General features: G+C 40.7%; 1 protein-coding gene across 3 annotated transcripts in view; it reads right to left on the bottom strand.

Annotated features, from left to right (window-relative positions):
• Positions 1–20,419, bottom strand: part of EPHA3 (EPH receptor A3) — a 512,923-nt gene that overhangs the window by 170,943 nt on the left and 321,561 nt on the right. For all 3 annotated transcript variants that reach the window (XM_077480166.1, XM_077480165.1, XM_077480167.1), the window contains exons 4-5: positions 19,161–19,316; positions 12,406–12,741 (exon numbers count right to left, since the gene is read on the bottom strand). In XM_077480166.1, the coding sequence (XP_077336292.1) occupies positions 12,406–12,741; positions 19,161–19,316 (492 nt within the window). The remainder of the gene's footprint in view (positions 1–12,405; positions 12,742–19,160; positions 19,317–20,419) is intronic.

Raw genomic sequence — 20,419 nt, 5'->3', positions numbered from 1 at the left:
ACTCAACTCCCAAGGACAGCCCCTTGCTTTCTTTCATGTCATAGCACTCTCATTTTCTTGGAGTGTCTAATTATGCTCTGTACAGACCAAACTCCTCTGCCACCTCCCTTTACCTCCCTACTTAACCTTTTCTGTAGCTGCCAAGGAAAGAGTGAAGTACAATGCTTGGGTGGCAGTGCTGAGTCCGCTGGGGCCGCTGATATCACATCCAAGATGGTGGCACCCAGCTGCAATCTCAGGGATTTTTCATACACAAGGGGCATGCACATATATTCTTATGGAAAGATTGTTGTTGAAATAAATGGTCTGATGACAAGGTCTCTAAAGCAAGCCGGTCATGTCTTCCATTGACGAATGCATTCCATAGTTGAGTATTGGAGTGAACCTAACAGAAACATTCATATTTCCATATAGACCTGTGGGACTTCCAGATGCAATGCAGCAGCATTTTACAATATGCAGGCCAAGCACAAAAACGTATCATACATATGCAATATGAATAGCTATTTATCTATTTCTGCATTTCCTTTTTGGATGTGTTATTTATAAGAAAAAGTAATATTGCACTTTTATTTACCAGTAGCTAGAAATAATGACTGTATCATACAATATCATACAATATTCTGCTTCTCTGTATTGAGGACGATTTATTCATACTGTGTAGTCCAGCACTGAGTCCCCGACCACTTCAGCACATACATGCTTACTCCCAGCTACATTGTACAGAGAATTAAAACAGAAGTAAGAGACATACTATGTTCTAAAAACCACAATGCAATACCCGGAAAAATGCAAAAAATGCAGGTTAGCACTCTTTCTGCTCCAAATGATCCAATTTAAAATTCAATCTGTGCTTTCTAGGTACTTCAAAAATGCTTCACAAATACTTGTCACACCTAGACAGAAATACCCATGTATATATGTCCTACAGCATCCATTTATTAAGCTAGGTTGGAAAAAGGCATCAGTGATTGAAGCATTTTTGGACGATACTACACCCATAACTGACTGTTTTTTTTTGTTAAATCAAAAATTCCATCTGGAACATAAATCAATAAGCCACAGAAAACTGACTATTTTCAATATTAATTTCAGTTTACTTTTTAATACTATAAAAGTTTAAACTAAAACATTAGGACAAATTAAAGCACATCAAACCTTCTGATTCCTTTTGTTTTGCTGTAACAAAACAAAAACAAAAAATCTATTGAAATCAATCAAAAAAACGTTCTGTTTGCGCTTACGTTTTTTTCTTCTACTCTATCAAATAGTGACTCCAGAGTACCTACATTACAATGACAGACAAAGAAAACATCCGAATTGGAAAATTTGATGCATAACACTTGATCTAAACTACAATAATATATTTATGACGTTTGTTTTACTTAGATATTTTTTTTATATTTTTAGTTCCCCCTTAGCTTACTACAGAATAATGATATTTTATCTTTAATTGGGCACTGAAACCTAATTACATTTATAGGTTTTTGAAGTTGAGCTTTTATCATAGTATTTTTCATGTAGTTTGTGTGCAATCTCATCAGATCATGGCAAAGAACTCACTCTCTTGCAGCTGGACTCTCTAATTATTAGTTTACTTTATACAGACGACATCTAGGAAATCTTAACATCATCACCTGGCTTTGTAGTGGCTGCAGTAAGTGGGCAGGAGAGAGGAATTCTGGTTGGATATCTTTTCACTAGTGAGTTATAAGAACTTAGTAAAACTCATCACTAACCCCTCGAAAGTGAAATGTCAAGATTAGATTGAGTTGCCTTGAGTTTTCCTACATATTCCTAAACTTGGCTATTATTATCTGTATAATATCTATATACATATTATATACCCCTAAAAAGATGGAAAATGATGAGAGATTAAACAGTACATTCCTTTATTTTTTTTCCCACAAATGTAATTGTAACAAACCAGGAGCCAATACTGGAAGTTCACACAGAATCAGAAGATCATTTGACTGTCACAATGAGAGTTTTCTAAAACATTGTAGCTAATGATAAATTACACTTGACATGTTTGATGTATTTTGTGTACTACCCCTTATACAAGAATCACATAATTCATCTAACAATGTCTACAGATAGCCAGCACTTTCAAAAGTCTGTAAAAAAACAGCTATTATATTAAGAAATAAAGCCCCTCGTAAATTAAATATGAATTGGATGTTATGTCTAACAGCAGGATGTGAAATTCTCTAGAGAGTCACTTCAACGTTACTATGTACTTAATTTCCTTTCTTATTCCAATAAAACTAATTTCTGCATTTTATTTCAATACAAGAGGTGAACAGTGTGAAATTGAACACTGTAATATCCTTGCAGAAAGTGCTATAAAGATTTCAGTGTTACAGATTTTTAGTCTATTAATTTCCCGTAAACAGAAAGCTGCAATTGGTGTTATCATACTTTATGGGTCCTCAGCAGAGGACCTATTAAGCAAGACTGCAAAAAAATATACCTTTTGAATACAATTTATGGCTAGAAATATCCTTTCTAAATATCCAGAGTGAAAAAACATGGTCTGGTCTTCTGGAACACTGGGATTAAAAAAAAAGTAATAGCAATGTTTAGGTACTATGACATTGTTTCCCTATAACCCTGTATTGGAAGCAAAGGGTATGGAAGGATCCTATTCTGGAGATCCTACCTACTGCTAAAACCTTGCACACCTTCATGTTTCAAAAATTGGACCTGTTCAGCACCAAACATGTATTTAAAGCTAAGATCTATTTTTCAGCATGTTTGCTTCACTGTTTATTGTTTTCATGAGAAAATTTGTCTAGGCAACCCAACGCCCAAAAGACAGAACTAGCGTGTCAGACTGACAACATTGCTGCTAATTGCTAGGCAGTGGTGTAGTGTTGTCAGCCTACAACAGGAAATGCTGTTACTGGTAGAATTTCCAGGTTGGAAACGTTGCAACAGATTCACAGAATCGAATGCCTAAAATAATTGTATAAAATAAGGCACAATGTCAAACTTGCTGAAACCTTATTACATGTGCTTTAACTTTTTTTGCAGGATCGGTTCATGGACTAGGTCAAAGCTGGTTGCTTCTTTCTTACAGCTTATCTACAGCAATGCACTTGATCCTCTCAGTAGTGAGAGCAGAAAGGCTACCTATGGTTGTAAGTTTTTGCTTGAGTCTTTTTGACATAAGCATTTTCTGAATTTCTCAATGTCATTATAAAAAGTGTGCTATCGTTTACATTCCTATATGGACGCTATCCAACTTGGGTTTGCTTTCTTTGTGTATATGATTCCGGAGCACAGCCATGTATAAAATCAGCTTGGTTTGTAAAGACCTACCAACCGTCCATAACTGCTGAATATGTTTTTCTTCTTTAACCTCCCTGGCGGTACCATTATTTCGGATTTTAGGTGCTAAAAGCGGTACCATTATTTTGCATGAAAATTTGGCGTTTTATATTGTAGTCCTGCAATTCTTAGGAATAACTCTCTTAAATCTGTCCAAACCAGAGTCTAGCAGACATCCCAGGTATGATAAAGTTTGAAAAATTAAATCATAAATTATAATATAATAAATAATTATAAATAATTGTACCAAATAATAATATAACAATAATAAAAATTATTCAATAATGTAATCTAATCAAAAACACTGAAATTTGCTGAGTTGCAGAATTGTCACTGTCATTACTTTTCACTATTTGATGACGGATCTCCCCACAAATCGCTATCGCTCAATTCTGCGAGTGATTCCAATTTATTATCGCTGTTTTCTAGCTGGTCTAAAATCATTTTTGATGTACAGTGACAGTTTTGGTTGCTATGGACAATCTCCAGTTTCCAGGCATAAAGAACAGTTTTTACAATATAAAACTGCATGCAGGACACTGGGCAGACCACTAGGGACAACGAGGATGTGAAATATTTACATACAGCAATGTAATCTGTAAGATTACATTATACTGTATGTATACTGTTTATTTCACTTTTTGAATTTGGCGCCGATCTCCGTGCCCGTGCGTCGCAACGCTCGCAGGGCACGGAGATCGCCGATGTGATAGATCGAGCGAGACACGGCTCGCTCGTACAGCGGGGAGACATCGCTGGATTCGAAGGAGAAGGTAAGGAAACCTCCTCCTGGATCCAGCGACGCTGTCCCGAGTCTGACTCGGGGATACCGCTTTTGGTATAAAAAATCCACCCCGAGTCAGACTCGGGAATACCGTCAGGGGGGTTAAACTCCTATGTTGTCAGTCCTAAAAAAATCACCTACTTGTGGCAATGTATTGAGTATAGGTAACTACCCCCCTCTAGAAAAAGCATTACATGATTACAGTGGTTTCAGGTGATGCACACATTCCGAGGTTCTGCAATAGAGGTTTGAACTATATACACATTTAGGAGCCCTATAGTGCAGATTTACAAGTGGATCCTGGGTGGCAGTGAGGTGAAAAGTGAAAAGAAGGTAAGTGTACGTGTATATGCAGTTAGGAAGGGCTACGTTAAATGGAGGCTCACTTTTAGCTATTATATTGTACATCTTGTCTTTCCAAAATTATTGCAGAATCTAATTATTTATCAATTTCCCTTTTTAAAGCAGAATTAAACCCTGCTATCCTTCACAGCTAAGGAAGCAGCCATCTTAGCCTCTGTTTGGTCTGCAGTTGCCATGGTCCTGCACATGTGACCAGCTAGATTTACCAGCCATTTGATGGTTTGGTTGAGATTACAAGCAAACGTGACAGTTATCATTCATGGCATGCCTTGAATCGAAATGCTTTAAAAAATCACAACGTCAATGGGTTTTGTTCTGCTTTGAGATAAGTTGTCTTGCAATCCAATACCATGACTGCAATATGAACTTCTCCAAAATTCCACTAATATTGCAAGTTTAATGTGCGCTCACTGTCCTTGACCTTGGGCAAATGTAATACTGTTATTTCCTACCTGGACTTAACCTGGCCAAAAATAAACATGCAGTTGAAATCAAGATTGAGCAAATAAAATATTTCTTCAAATTCATCAGTGGGGCTCAGCTTTCTGCCACTGTTTCTACTGTTATTTTTTTTCGGCCTTTGAGGCCAAAACTCTCAGGAGACAGCAGAATAGTGAAATTTCCAATAAACATGAACACATTTCTGCAAGCATTTTAATAAAATAAGTTACTGCATTCAATGATATTTCATTTCACACACCATTTAAAAGATATATTTTGATGATTTCCTTTATGAGCTAGATTAACTAAAGTGCAATTTTGGCAAGAACGTGAAGCCAAAGGGTTATAAGGGAATCACACACATAAAAACACTGATATATAATTACGGGACCTTGAGTGTGCATGCAATTTCTTCTGCCACAGTAATTTTATTTTTATTTGGGTGACTACAATGGCCTAATATTTTGTTACCAAAGTCACTAAACTGAGATGCCAGTAATTTACCTTAGATTTAATACAGGGCTTCCATTGTTCTAAGGATTATATTTACAATGATCAGAATAGACAATCTCTGGTTCCACATTAGAACACTTTCAAATTTAATATAGTTCTGCAGGTTGTCTCATAGAACCGTTCACCCAAATGTCTTGGGTTACTAATTTGTTACAAAATGGTCTACTCAATGACCCTGATTTATTACTCTAAAAAGTCAAATGTAATGTGGTGAAGTGAGGTTAAATGAACCTAGGCTTGATTTGCTAATGGTTAAATGGAGGAGGAAGTCACTTCAATTGGATGTTTAAAGTAAGAATAGGTTAAAATCATATCACTTTATGAAAATCAGACCCAGTAAGTCTTATGACCATAATAAACACTCCAGCAGACATTAACGTGAGCCACCAATAACCCAACTCTCAGCACCACATAGTTGCCTTACCTTCATTCTCTTTTGCCACAGGAAAAACAGCTATTTGTCAGCTATGAGTTGCTAAAGGTGTACTCTCCCCTTGTGACTTGTGATTGGCTCAGTGCTTTCATATTAAGTGAAATGAGTCATATGAGCCATATGTTTCCACACATGGAAGTACTAGGTGTTTTCCTTGCCTTCAGCAGCCTTGGGGAGCAGTCTCTCTTCATGAGAGCTCCGTACCTAGTACTCATTGGCCAGATTTTGATCATGAAGTGCTAGGTCCCCTGGGCCTTTTGGTTAGGGTGCCTTTCTACTGTCATAGGAGTTTTGTTCCCTGGGGGTTAAAGTGATTAAACCCTACAAAAAAAATGTTCCTGTTCCTTTAAGGCCCTTTCTATCATTTAAAATGCCTGGCTGATCCTGCCTGGAGCTGCCCTCCCCTTTGTTAATTGACCATGTTTATCATGGCTGCTAAGCCCTGATACCTTGATCAGTTTACGTACCTCCATCATCCTGCTGTCTCTCCTCTCTCCCCTCCTCTCTGCCTGTCAGCTAGTGTCAGTTCCCGCCCCTCCCCTCCTGCTGCTAAAATAACTGTGTGCTTAATTGATTCCTCTATGTTCCATGAAGTTATGTGCCCCAGCGTATGTTCTATATTAAAAATATGTAACTGTATACCTTATTTCAGAGCACCTCTCGGCACTCACGTGACCACCCGCTGCTCTCCTCCTCTTCTCCCCTCCTCCCGCCTGACGTCAGCAGGGGATTCACAACCCCTCCCACTGTAGTTGTTAAAACAGGAGAGGAGAGTAGAGGGTGGTAATGTGAGCTATGCACGATAAAATAAGGTAAACAGCTAAAAAATTTTCATATAGAACATACATTGGGGCACATAACTTTGTGGCGCATAGGGGAATCTGTTAAGTACACAAAGTGGCTTTACAACCACTTTAAGTGGATGGTTCTTCCTCTTAGGAAACAAACCATATGACACACTCTAATGCCACGTACACACGATCGGACTTTCCGGTAGACTAGGTCCGATGGTCTTCCTGACGGACTTTCCGAACGAACAGACTTTTCCACACACGAAGGAACTAAGTCCGTTCGAAAGACCATTCATTTTGAACGTGATGACATAAGATGGGACTAAAAAAAGAGCCAGTAGCCAACAGCTTCCCTTGCGTCGTATTTGGTCCATCGGACCAGCATACAGACAACTGGTTTTCCGGATAGGAATTGAGTCCATCGGACAGATTTGAAACATGTTCTATTTCTAGGTCCGTCAGATTTTTTTAAAGAAAAATTATCGGATTAGCCCACACACGATCGGATTGTCCGATGGACTGATTCCGTTGGACCTAGTCTGCCATTAAGTCCAGGTGTACGCGGCAAAAAGACACTTTTTTGTGTTTTCAAATGCACATTTTTGGTTCACTTTTTGTGTTTTCTATTTGTGCACTTCACCAAGAGCTTGAAAAAAGAATAAAAAAGCTCAATGGAGGGGTAAGGTTATCATTTCTTAGTACTATAGGCAATTACAAAGGTTTTGGGGAGGTTACAGTTCAGCTTTCAAATAATAGTGGAACAAAGTGGATAACAAGATAACATGGGACAGTACAGAGATGCTCTGCCTGATATTATGTGATCCTCTTAGGCACTGGCCTTTTATGCCTAATGCCAAATCCAAGTCTTCATTGTAAGTCAAGGTCCTATGTTAGTAGTGGGACGTTTATATTGGTAGCACTGCCTTAAAAGAGTCAGCAGCTTTTCAATACAGTGGACCAGCGCTAATTTTGACACTGGCCAAGGCAATTAGGATTGTTCACTGATCACATTCATGTCCTAGAAGTAAACCAGCAAGGAAAAAGACTGTACTTAAAGGAGAGAAAACCTTTTTAAATTCCAGTCCATTTACTGTATCTTTAGGCTCTAAATAAAATACCCAAATCTTCCAGTCTGGGTGTTCTGGGTCAGATCCTTGGGAATCAGCTAACAAATCTTTATCCAGGTACAGTTGGAGATGAAGAGATTTTTTTTTGTGTGTTCTGATTATTAACTGGGCACTCTCAACCAAAAGGGGTTGGTTTACTAAAGCTGGAGAGTGCAAAATCTGAAACAGCTCTCCATAGAAACCAATCAGTTTCCAGTTTTTAATTGAACAAGCTGAAGTTGGAAGCTGATTGGCTACCATGCACAGCTGCACCAGACTTTCCAGCTTTAGTAAATCAACCCCAATATCTTGAAATCTGGTAACGCTGGGTTACTGCACTTGTATATTATCGTTGGTCTTTGCTCTATGCATTTTCAAAATTGCTATATGATATTTCTTAGGGTTGAATTCATTTTGGATTATAAATATTTAATACACTTACTATCATGAGCTTGAATTACTGGAACAAGCAAAGTGCTAAATGCAAAGAACTGTATCTATAATAACCAATCGAAACTGACCTGCATCGAGTGAAGTGAAGTGGATTCTGATTGGTTATCAGCTATCGTGCACAAAGCTTTTACTGCACTTAGCATGTAGCTTTTTTTGCACTGTATAGTGAATAAGGTAGTATTGTTGGTGTAGCAAGTTTGTAAGTGACAGGAACTTTTTTTATTATTTTGAACTTGTTATTGGTATGATGTATCAGTATAAATTTAAACACCAGTTACTAGCTATTGATGCAATTTCTTAGCCTGCCAGCTTACTTCAAATTATTATTGCATGGTAATCATGGCAAATTGCTTCTTAAACACCAATTTTCATTAATATTACTCTCCTGTCCTAGTTACAATTCATTTTCAGTCTCTTTTGTATCCACAGAATGTATCCACTTCCTCTGAAGTATGCTTTTTTATAAATAGGCCTATTCAGGATGTGTCCGGCAGAATCAGGTTTCCTAAATTGTAAGTAATATCTTGCTCTAATTTCCTCTCGTAGCTTCCTCAATGCGTGTTTTAAGTGGTGGCTGCACTTTTAAAGTTGACCTGTGCAGCCTTAAATATTTTCCTCAACTGCATTACCCTGCGATTGATTCTGAATGACTAGCTGGGAGCCGATGTAACAAATGGTAGTAATTGCAGATTCATTAAACGTTTTGTGGTAGCCAAGAAAACGAAACATTAGGAAGCAATCGCAGTTAATGATGGCTCAGACCACTGAATATTTCAGAGGAGAATCAATTCCAGAGCAAAAGACTTCATTTCCGTGCTGCAGCATGCTTATGTATGGAAAATTCTTCAGTAAAATAATGCATGCTTATTCGATAAGGTACAAAACAAAGTAAACCATAGAAACCAATCAGATAGGATATTTTGCTGATGTTGCATTAAACTGAAATCAGATTTTTTTTTCTTTTAAATTTGTTCTTTGTAATGACTTATTAAAGGTGTTCTCCTGTCAAAATTGAAAGTTGAACCCTGAAATTCCTATAGGGAACACAGCATCTGTGTTTAGTACTTTCGTTTTTTTTTACCTAGGTATTATTGTAATGTACCAGGTCACCTCACTCTCTTTTTTTGTGTTCATGCAATCTTAGAACCCCTTCTTATGAAGCAGAAGAGAACAGGGAGATGGTGAATCAGTCAATTGTTGTGACTGTAAAGAAAAACTTCACCTACAGTATCTGTATAATTTTATTTTTCATTCCCCACGTAACTTTTTTGCTGGGGTATCCTGAATAAACAGAGTTGGTCTGCTGCCATCTACCTCTCTGCTGCTGTTCTCACAGGGTCCCACATCACCATTTTCTTATATCATTGAGAGCCAGCAGTCTTTTCCAGGTTTCTGCAGTCATCCTCTGATGACATGTCATCAAGTTCACCCTCCAGCCACTGTGTGTCAGCAAAGCCTGTGAGACCGGTAAGTGGGAGGAGAGAGCCGCTGCAGGTAAGTGCGTCTTTAGATCGAGTGAGGACTCCCATAAGTATAAGGCTCCTTTCACATGGGGCGGATCAGTAATGATCCGCCCCGTGATGATCCGCTCGCTCAGCGGGGATCGCTCCGTTGTCCCCGCTGAGCCGGCGGCGGACAGGGCGCTCTCCGCACACTGTGCAGGGACCGCCCTGTCAGCTCTCCGCTCTCCTCTATGGGGATCGGACGAGCACGGACCGTCTGTCCGTGTTCATCCGATCTGCTCTGCAGACGGATAGAAAAATAGGATTTTCCTCCGTCTGCAGAATTGGACAGTAGCAGAGGCGGACGATATCGGCTGTCTACGGATGTTCATCCGCAGACACCCGCTATCCCATAGGGATGAATGTATGCCCGTATTTCATCCGTAAACGGATGGATGAAATACGGACATATCGTCCGCATGTGTGAAAGGGGCCTAAGGAGGTGAGGAGGGCTTCTGCTGCCTAAACATTTTTTTACCTTAATGCAAGGAATGCATCAAGGTAAAAATATGTTTAGGTTTTAGAACCACTTTACAAGCATTGTTGCTTTGAACACTTTGTTGAAAAAAATAACTGAGAGCAGAAACATTCGTTTACATCTAACAACAACTATTTAGTGACTGGATGCAAATTAATTAGATAATTTGGGTAGGTCATCATTTTACGTAGTTTCAGTAAATCTAAGTCGATTTACTGAGATTGTATATCCAAATTGTTACGTATATAGTGAGCTTACATATTCCAGCATAAAAGAACAGCATAGGCTGGCACACAGGTGCAAATTAGACACTACATACCATGTATAGTTCTATACAACTCAACTTCCACCATATTTTACCATTAAAGGATATCTAAGGGTTCCTTTTTTTTTTAAACAAACATGTTATACTTACCTCCTCTGTCTAGTTGGTTTTGCACAGAGTGGCCCGGATCCTCCTCTTCTGGGGTCCTGCAGTGGTGCTCCTGGCTTCTCCTCTTCTCGAGTGCCCCGTTGGAGAGTCGCTCTCCCTCGGACACTCGTGCGGGTGCACTCCCGTGTCCTGCTGATGCTTCTATTGACACAGACAGCAGGACTTGGCCCCATCCCTGGCTCCCACGTCATTGGATTTGATTGAGAGCAGCGGAAGCCAATGGCTGTGATGCTATCAATCTATCCAATCAGGACCCAAGACATTGGCTGGAGCTGGTGTGCTTGTCCCCATTGCTGGAAAGACTGGGTTCAGGTAAGTAAAAGGGGGGCAGCTGCATCACAGCAGGTTTTTCACCATAATGCAAAGAATGCATTATGGTGAAAAACATCGAGGGTTTACAACCAAACAAAAAATAGCATAGGCTGGCATACAGGGACAAATTAGAGGCCACATCCCATGTATGGTTCTTTACAACTCAGCTTACATCCACCCAGGGCAATCCCGGTAAGGGACAGTCATGGTATTCTCTATTTCTGAATCAGTATATCTATAACTGATTGTTTGACAAAGATCATGCAGGTACTTGGACAAGAATAGCCTGGAGTGGTTGGCCTATGATCTCTCCCCTCCCCTACCGCAACTAAGGCCTCATTGACACAATATTTTAGTGCCAGCTCTGGTAAGAATCCAGCAGACTTCTGCAGTTGAATGCACAGGTGGATGCTGATAGTTGCGGTTGCTGGGCCTAAACAAAGCAATGATAGGCAAAAGCGGTGTTTGGATGTAATTATACATAGAGCAATTACTTGCAATTAGGGACAAAAACAGCCTGCATTCAGGGGCGCTCTGTCCCTAGCTGAAAGTATTAGCTCCATGTGTGATTACATATGAACACTAGCAGACAGCTGTGGCCAATGACAGTCTACCATTGCTTTGTGCATGATGTACCACCCCAATGTGTCGTCACCGTTAGCACTTCTCCACTTTTGAATGTTTTTTTCAAAAAACATCAACATGCATTTTAGAAAACCTCATTCATCTACAGTATGCCTAATAAAAGCATAGAGACTTACTGATCCCCAAATATAGAGGAATCTTAATGACAAAAGGGACAATCAAACATTTTCAATAAATGTGTATCATAAATAAATATGACAAAGGTGTATCATAAACAAATGCCTTTTTTCAGCTCTATTTTTAGAATCCTATACTGTTTTCAGCTTTTTTGATCCTTTGTTGTGTCTCAGTACTGCTGTTTCCCTCCAGCCTCTATGCAACCACTTCCTATCTACATGAACTTCAGTGATGGCTGCATGGCATTTCTCAGTGCAGGATTCCCGATGAAAAAAACTATTGTCCATGTATTTGTAATGTGTGTTGAAACAACTTCTTGTAATCTCCTTTAGAAGCCCATATGACAGGGTAATAATGCAGGAGTGAAGAAAAGATGATCCGCACTCCAGTGCTCTTATAACATTTTGTATTTATTAACAAGCCACAGTGACCAAACGCAAATACGAAAGGTTGGCGCGTTTCATCATATAAGGACTTAGTCATAACCAATGCTGGAGCCCAACTAGTGACAGATACAGAGTGTTGTCACCCTATATTAGGAAGTGCCTGAACAAGGGCCATTTTAATGAAAGCTGCAGATTAAAAGACATTGAAAATGACCTTAATATGGCATTACTATGTTAAAGCTTTTAGTGACTAAGGTTACATATAGACTTGCGGTGGAGATGAGGAGAGGTGGAGATGAGAAGAGATGGACTTACCGGCCTGGTTGGTGGTGATGCTGACGGCGGCAATGTGTCTTGTCAATACACTTTGGTCAGAGACCCCGTTTGCTGATTCAATCTCAAAAGTGTAGTTGGTGTGTGCAAGTAAGTCTGTTATTGTCACAGTGGTGTTGGTAAGACCTATCTGTCGGGGAATAAATCGCAGATTCCCTTTGCAGGATTCACAAAATTTTATGTTTCCTCCACATTTTTTACAGATCACATTGAAAGTGATGTCTTTCCGACCCCCAGTGTCCAGCGGCCAGCTCCAGTCCAGTATAACCGATGTTTCATTAATGTTAGAAATAAGGTTTCTTGGTGCAGAGGGTGGTCCTAGGTGGAAGAACAAAGATATTAGCTAATTTGCATTGATCACACATTTTCAGATATATTGCAGTGTTTAAAGTGTGTCTAAGGTCAAAATGCCAAATCAAATATTAATTTCCATGCTGTATTTCAATTTTTTTTGTTTCATACATTTTTTATTATTTCTAGCCTATTCCTATTAATCTGAACAAACTTGAATTGTGTGGACTCACTTTGTGAAGATTCTCACACCACTTTGAATTATGTGACACATATTCACTATGCCCTGTGAGTAGGCACTGCTGTGTCACACATTTCACAGAGCCTGCCTTATGAACTACAGAGGTGCTGAGAGGAAGAGTTTCAGGAGGCGGAATTGGTACATGAGTCACTGCTTGCAGACAGCAAGGTACCATAGGATATGTAGTCCATATAAAATGAGAGAAAATAGTAGATAAGAAGCTGCAAAACTTTCTGGGAGTATAGGAAGTGTTGGAAAGAGATGGCCAGCAGACAGGAAGCACTACGTGATATCTCCATTACGAACACTAGTTTTATCTCCAGTTCGTACTTGATTCCATGCATGAGTGGACTTTTGTCACAAGATCAGAAAGTCCGCAAACATTCGTTGGCAAAAAATTTGAGAATCTGATAGCCAACAATTTGTTGACGGAAAGTTCGACAAGAAATAAGGGATGGAGCATACACACGGTCAGACTTTCCACCAACAAAATCAAGTCCAACATTTGTTAGCGGAAAATCCGATCGTGTGTACGGGGCATAAGAGTCTCTTAAAACTATCAAAACTCCCCGCAGCCACCACCAATTGTGGAAGAGAGTTCCACATCCCTATTGCCCTGACAGTGAAAACCCCCCTTTTGCAGTTTAAGGTTAAACCACTTCTCTTCCAATCTCAATGTGTGGCCCTGTGTCCTCTTACACTCCTTGTGACTGAAGTTTTTGTCCTATGCTGGGATCGTCATGGAGGTATTTGGTAATCTCTATCATGTCCCTTCTCAAGCGTCTTTTCTCCATTGAGAAACAATTTAGTGTGCGCAGTCTTTCCTTGTAATTGAGGTCCTCCAGTCCCCTTATTAGTTTTGTTGCCCTTCTTTGGACTCTCTCCAGTTCAAGCACATCACTTTTATGGACTGGTAACCAGAATTGGATCACTTGAAGATCAGGCCTTTTCTGGAACTATATATATATATTTTTTTTGTTTTTTATTTATTTTTTTTGTTTTTTAGTAGAGACCTTTGAGAATAAAATGGTGATTGTTACAATATTTTATGTCACACTGTATTTGCGCAGCCGTCTTTTAAATACATTTTTGGGGAAAAAATATACTTTTAATGAATGAAAAAAAAAAATCACAATATTTACCCCAATTTGTTTTATATAATGTGAAAGATCATGTTATGGCAAGTAAATATATACCTAACATGTCCATTGAATGGCAACAAACCACAACTACAGTACTTAAAAATCTCCATAGGGGATAATTTACATTTTTTTACAGGTTACTTGTTAAAAGTTACAGAGGGGGTCTTGAGCTATAATTATTGCTCTTGCTCTAGGATTCATGGCAATACCTCACATGTGTGGTTTGATCACTGTTTACATATGCGAGCGCTACTTATCTTTACGTTCACTTGTGCGTGTGAATTTGGAGGGAAGGGATGATTTACATTTTTTTTTCTTTTTTCTTAATACACAGTCCCTTTATTGTTATTTTTTATCACTTTTATTGATATTACAAGGTATATAAACAGTTTTTCTATCAGAGATAAGAATGACAGGACCTCTTTATTCAGAGATTTAGGCTCCATGCACACTGAAGCTGATAAACTGCAGTTTATTGGCGTTTGGGCGTTTTTTGTAAAAGCCCATAAACTCCACTCTATGTTAGCCTATGTGTCCATGCACACATGGACGTTTTTCAGCTTTAATGAGCAGTGGAGTTTATGGGCTTTTTTCTGAACGCCAGAAATTCGCGTTCAAAGTGCCGTTTTTCAGCGGCAAAAAACGACAAACGCTCATTAACGCTCATTAACGCTCATTAACGCTCATTAACGCTCGTTCATTAGTGTTCGGCATTCTATTTTTCAATGCATTGTGGGATTTTTGGAGTGTCCTCTGTGTATTTTTATAAAAAACACCCATTAACGCTAACGCTGTAAAACGCTCATTAACGCTCATTAACGCTAGTATAAAACGCTGTTAAAAGCAGGTTTTTCAACCAGCGTTTTCTGCCAGCAATCTGGCGTCCAGAAATAGCTTTTTTGAGCTTCAGTGTGCATGGAGCTTACAAATCCCTAATTTACCTTTAAAAGCAAAAGATCCCCCAAAATTTTTTTTGAACTGTTGTTTTAACTAGTAATTTTTTTTTTTTACTACAGCCCTGGAACCAGAAGTGACATCAGATGTTGCTCAGCTCCTCTATGGGCATAGAGATGAGCAGTGGCCATCTTTTCCATACCCAGCTAACGACAGCATCAGATAGCTCCAGGGCTTCAACGATGGGTCAAGTAAACCCAGGAATGACGGGGAAGTGGCAGAGCAGTGGCATCCCACCGCTTCTAAAATTGATCCAGCGGGAGAGCTTTTATCTTACAGAGAATCAGCCATAGTAATAAAAAAAAAATACTAGGGTTATGGCAGCTAGCTAGCTGCTGCTATAACCCCAGTATTTAACGTCAAAGCAATGATGTATTTTTACTATTGGACGGCAAGTTATTAAAGGCTGGAATTGTTTAGCCTAAAACAAAAAAAAAGTGCTAGGATATTGCACAGAGCAGCCCTTTACGTTCTCCTCTTAGGCTCGGTTCACACAGGGGCGACTCAGATCCGACTTCAGGTCGCCCCTAGTCGCCTCAGGTCAGACAACATTTAAAAATCAATGTAAGTGAATGAGAGCCGTCTTAATGCACGCTACGGAAGTCACTCCGACTTCAAAAGAAGTTCCTGTACTACTTCAATCCGACTTGTAGGCGACTTGTACCCATTGATTTCAATGGAGGTCGCCTCCAAGTCGGATCTCTGTCTATACGGAGGCGACTTTGACAGAATTATTAGCTCTGAAGGGGGAACTCCACGCCCAATTTTTTTAAATTTGGTGTGGGTCCCCCCCCCCCCGAGAGCATACCAGGCCCTTAGGTCTGGTATGGATTCCAAGGGGAACCCCCTACGCTGAAAAAATGGCGTGGGGGTCCCCCCCAGATCCACACCAGACCCTTATCCAAGCACGCTACCTGGCCGGCCAGGAAAGGAGCCGTACCAGGCCGCGTGCCCTCAACATGGGGGGTGCCTTGGGGGAGGGGGGGTGTGCGGCCCCCCCCCACCCCAAAGCACCTAGTCCCCATGTTGATGAGGACAAGGGCCTCTTCCCGACAACCCTGGGCGTTGGTTGTCGGGGTCTGCGGGCGGGGGGCTTATTGGAATCCGGGAGCCCCCTTTAATAAGGGGCCCCCCGGATACCGGCCCCCCACCCTATGTGAATGAGTATGGGGTACAATGTACCCCTACCCATTCACCTGTGAAAAAAGAAAAAAAAACACAACACAGGGTTAAAATAGTTATTTGAAGAAGCGGTGGCCCGGCAGAAGAACCGAAGAGGGGGACAAGACCCCCGAAGTCGGAAGAAGAGGCCGCCAGTGAGGAAGAAAGCTGGGCTCCTCCGCTAGCAAAAGAGCTAGAAGAAGATAGCGGAGGAGTCCGGCGAGAAGACCCCCGAAGACAGAAGACCCCCGGAGCTGTGCAATAAACTATTTTAACCCTGTGTTGTGTTTTTTTTACTTTTTTCACAGGTGAATGGGTAGGGGTACATTGTACCCCATACTCATTCACATAGGGTGGGGGGCCGGTATCCGGGGGCCCCCTTATTAAAGGGGGCTCCCGGATTCCGATAAGCCCCCCGCCCGCAGACCCCGACAACCAACGGCCAGGGTTTTTGGGAAGAGGCCCTTGTCCTCATCAACATGGGGACAAGGTGCTTTGGGGTGGGGGCGCCTGCTCGTCCCCACCCCCTTTCCTGGCCGGGTAGCGTGCTCGGATAAGGGTCTGGTATGGATTCCAAGGGGAACCCCCTACACCGAAAAAACGGCGTAGGGGGTTCCCCTTGGAATCCATACCAGACCTAAGGGCCTGGTATGCTGTCGGAGGGGGAACCCACGCCAAATTTTTTTCATAAATTTGGTGTGGAGTTCCCCCTTCAGAGCTCATTCTCTGATTGGCCACGGCAAAAGTCGCCTGGCCTGAGGTGACTTAAAGTTGTGTTGTAAGTCGCCCCAGGTCGTGTCTAAGTTGTGTTCAAGTTGTCTCCAAGTTGCCTCACAAAGTCGTCCTAAAGTCGCGTTGCCCCTGTGTGAAACGAGCCTTAGTTCCCCTGCCAGAGCTGTCTGCTTCTCCTTTAATGTGTGTGCTGAATAGCAAGCCGTGTGCTATGGGGGCACACATGTGAGTGCACTCCCAGGCTATATGCACCCATAGACATACACAGCACAGCTCTCAAAATCTTTTGACTTTAAAGCCACTTTAAATCACATAGTGCATTGGATCTTTTAGATCTTTTAGAGGACCTTATGATTATTTTATTATATACTGGACTGATTTTGCACAATCTATTTTTTTTCCCACTAAATACTGTAGTTTGTTGGATGAACTAATGAGATATTGATTTGATGCACTTTTATTAACCACTTCAGCCCCGGAAGATTTTACGTCCTTAAAGCGGGGTTCCACCCTAAAGTAGAACTTCCACTGATCGGAACCCTCCCCCCCTCCGGTGTCACAATTGGCACCTTTCAGGGGGGAGGGGGGTGGAGATACCTGTCAAAGACAGGTATTTACACCCACTTCCGGGCATAGACTCCCGTGGGAGTCTATGCCTCTTCCTGTCCTGCCGCGCTGTCTGCTGGGACACACACGGGTCCCAGAGACAGCGCGGACAATTCCTATTGCGCTACGCGACTCGCGCATGCGCAGTAGGAAACCGGGAAGTGAAGTCGATTCGCTTCACTTCCTGATTCCCTCACCCAGAATGGTGGCGGCAGCAGCCGAGGCCCGAGTGGTCGATTAGCCTCGGCTGCCGGCATCGCTGGACCCTGGGACAGGTGAGTGTCCATTTATTAAAAGTCAGCAGCTGTAGTATTTATAGCTGCTGGCTTTTAATATTTTTTTCCCCAGTACAGTCCCACTTTAATGACCAGAGCATTTTTTGCGATTCAGCACTGTGTCTCTTTAACTGACAATTTCGCGGTCATGCTGCGCTGTATAAGTACCCAAACAAAATTGACGTCCTTTTTTCCCACAAATATAGCTTTCTTTTGGTGGTGTTTGACCGCCTCTTTATTTTTTGTGCTATAAACAAAAAAAGACTGACAATTTTGAAAAAACAACAACATTTTTCACTTTTTGCTATAATAAATATCCCCGAAAAATATATAAAAATTTATAAAAAAAACTAATTTCTTTCTCAGTTTAGGCCGATATGTATTCTTCTACATATTTTTGGAAAAACAAATTGCAATAAGTGCATTGATTGGTTTGCGTAAAAGTTATAGCGTCTACAAAATTGGGGATAGATTTATGGCATTTTTATTATGATCTGCAATTTTTATCAGGACTGGGACATTGTGGTGGACATTTTTGACACTATTTTGTGACTAGTGACATTTATACAGCGATCAGAAATATAAATAGCCACTGATTACTGCAAGGGGTTAAATCTGTTCTCTCAGTGTGTCCTAACTGTAGGGGGGTGGCCTACCAGTGACATGACAGAGATCACTGATCCCGACGAAAGGGAGCAGTAGATCCCCATCATGTCACTAGGAAGAACAGAGAAATGCCTTGTTTACATTCCCCCATTCTGCCTCTCTTCGCCGCGATCGCGGTCCACCGGCGGACATCTAGTCTGTGGGTCCCGCAGGCACACGTCTGCTAGCCGGGGATTACGGAGGGACGTACGGGTGCCATTCTGCCAACGTGCATCGGCATGCGGCGGTTGGGAAGTGGTTAATTTGCATTTTTTTCTAGGAATTAATTTGATTTTTTTGCAATAAATTAAATATATAAAAAAAAAAAAAAACTACAACATAATAGGTTAATACCATAGTAAATACAAACAAAAAGAAGTGCATTAAATGAATACATCAATTCATTTCAATGGCCGGAATAAATTATTATTCTGGCCAATGAAATGAATTAATGGCGCTTGACACACCTAGCATCAACGCGCGTTTAGACGCGTTACACGTATCAATTGTTTTTTCTGCCATAACGCTGCTACCAGGAGGAAAGGCATTTAGGAGAGCTGAGAAAGCTTTTGTGTGTATGGGACCTAAATAAATATAAGGTAAGACAAAAAATAAAAAAAGCAAACACTTTTCTATACATTGACACAGTTTCATTATATTGTTTACTGACATGCTGTAAAGTATGCTTACTTGTACATGCCATAGACGGAGGGTCTTTATCAGCACGGAAATAATTCTTCTCACAAAAACAATGTGTGGAGCCCTCTTCCTGAGTGAAGCTGTGTGGGGGGCATTTGGCACATTTAAGGTTTCCAGTAACTGCCTTGTAAAATCCTGGGCGACAGGCTGAAAACAAAAGGGAGAGTACAAATGTAATTAAAGTAATTCATGATATTAAAAAAAAAAAACATTTAATTACCTTTGTAGATTTATAAACATTAATGACACCAACTTTTTATACAACAAACATCAAAAAAAAGGCATAAAACAATTTTTTGTAAAACTAAACAGATGTCTGCGGGGTCTCAGCTGGATTCTGCCATTGTCTGACTTCACCATATAACCAGGGATCAATGAAGCACCTGTTCAGAGATTGGTTACCATCCCAGAATCAGTATGCATCCTAGAATTTTGTAATTAAGGCCAACTTCTATCATCTTCTATCATCTATTTCTCAAACAGGTATTTAGCTTGATTGCAGATAGATGACCACTACATAAAAAAAGTTAGTGTATATTTTAGAATGGGTGGACAATAAAAAGAGGGGGAGGGATATTTCAAATTGTATTAAGAGCTTGCCGACCGCCTCACGCCGATATACATTGGTAGAAGGGCTCGTACATGCAGAATCACGTACCTGTACATTGCCCTTTAAGAGACAGCCAGAGGGCACGCACCCGCGATAAGCTCCATAAGTCGGGTCGCGGGTTCCGTGTACTCGATCGCCGCGGGGATACCCACAATCGCCTCACAAGGAGGAAGAACGGGGAGATGCTAATGTAAACAAGCATCTCCCCGTTCTGCTTAGTGACAGTGTCACTGATCTCTGCTTCCTGTGATCGAAAAAGAGGTCAGTGACATGTAACACACAGCCACGCCCCCCCCCCGCAGTTAGAAACACTCCCCAGGACACACTTAACCCCTACACTGCCACCTAGTGGTTAACCCCTTCACTGCCAGTGTCATTTACACAGGAATCAATACATTTGTATATCACTGATTGCTGTATAAATGACAATGGTCCCAAAAAATGTGCCAAAAATGTCCGATGTGTCCGCCATAATGTCGCAGTGACGATAAAAATCGCTGATCGCCACAATTTAAAAAAAAAAATTAAATTATTACTAAAAATGCCATGCCCTATTTTGTAAATACTATAACTTTTGTGCAAACCAATCAATAATCACTTATTGCGATTTTTTTAACAAAAATATGTAGAATAACACGTA

Source organism: Lithobates pipiens, unplaced genomic scaffold (assembly GCF_037356315.1).
Source record: "Lithobates pipiens isolate NorthernLeopardFrog02 unplaced genomic scaffold, aLitPip1_a1.2 Scaffold_16, whole genome shotgun sequence".
Classification (NCBI taxonomy): domain Eukaryota; kingdom Metazoa; phylum Chordata; class Amphibia; order Anura; family Ranidae; genus Lithobates; species Lithobates pipiens.
This window is presented reverse-complemented; position numbering and strand designations above follow the sequence as displayed.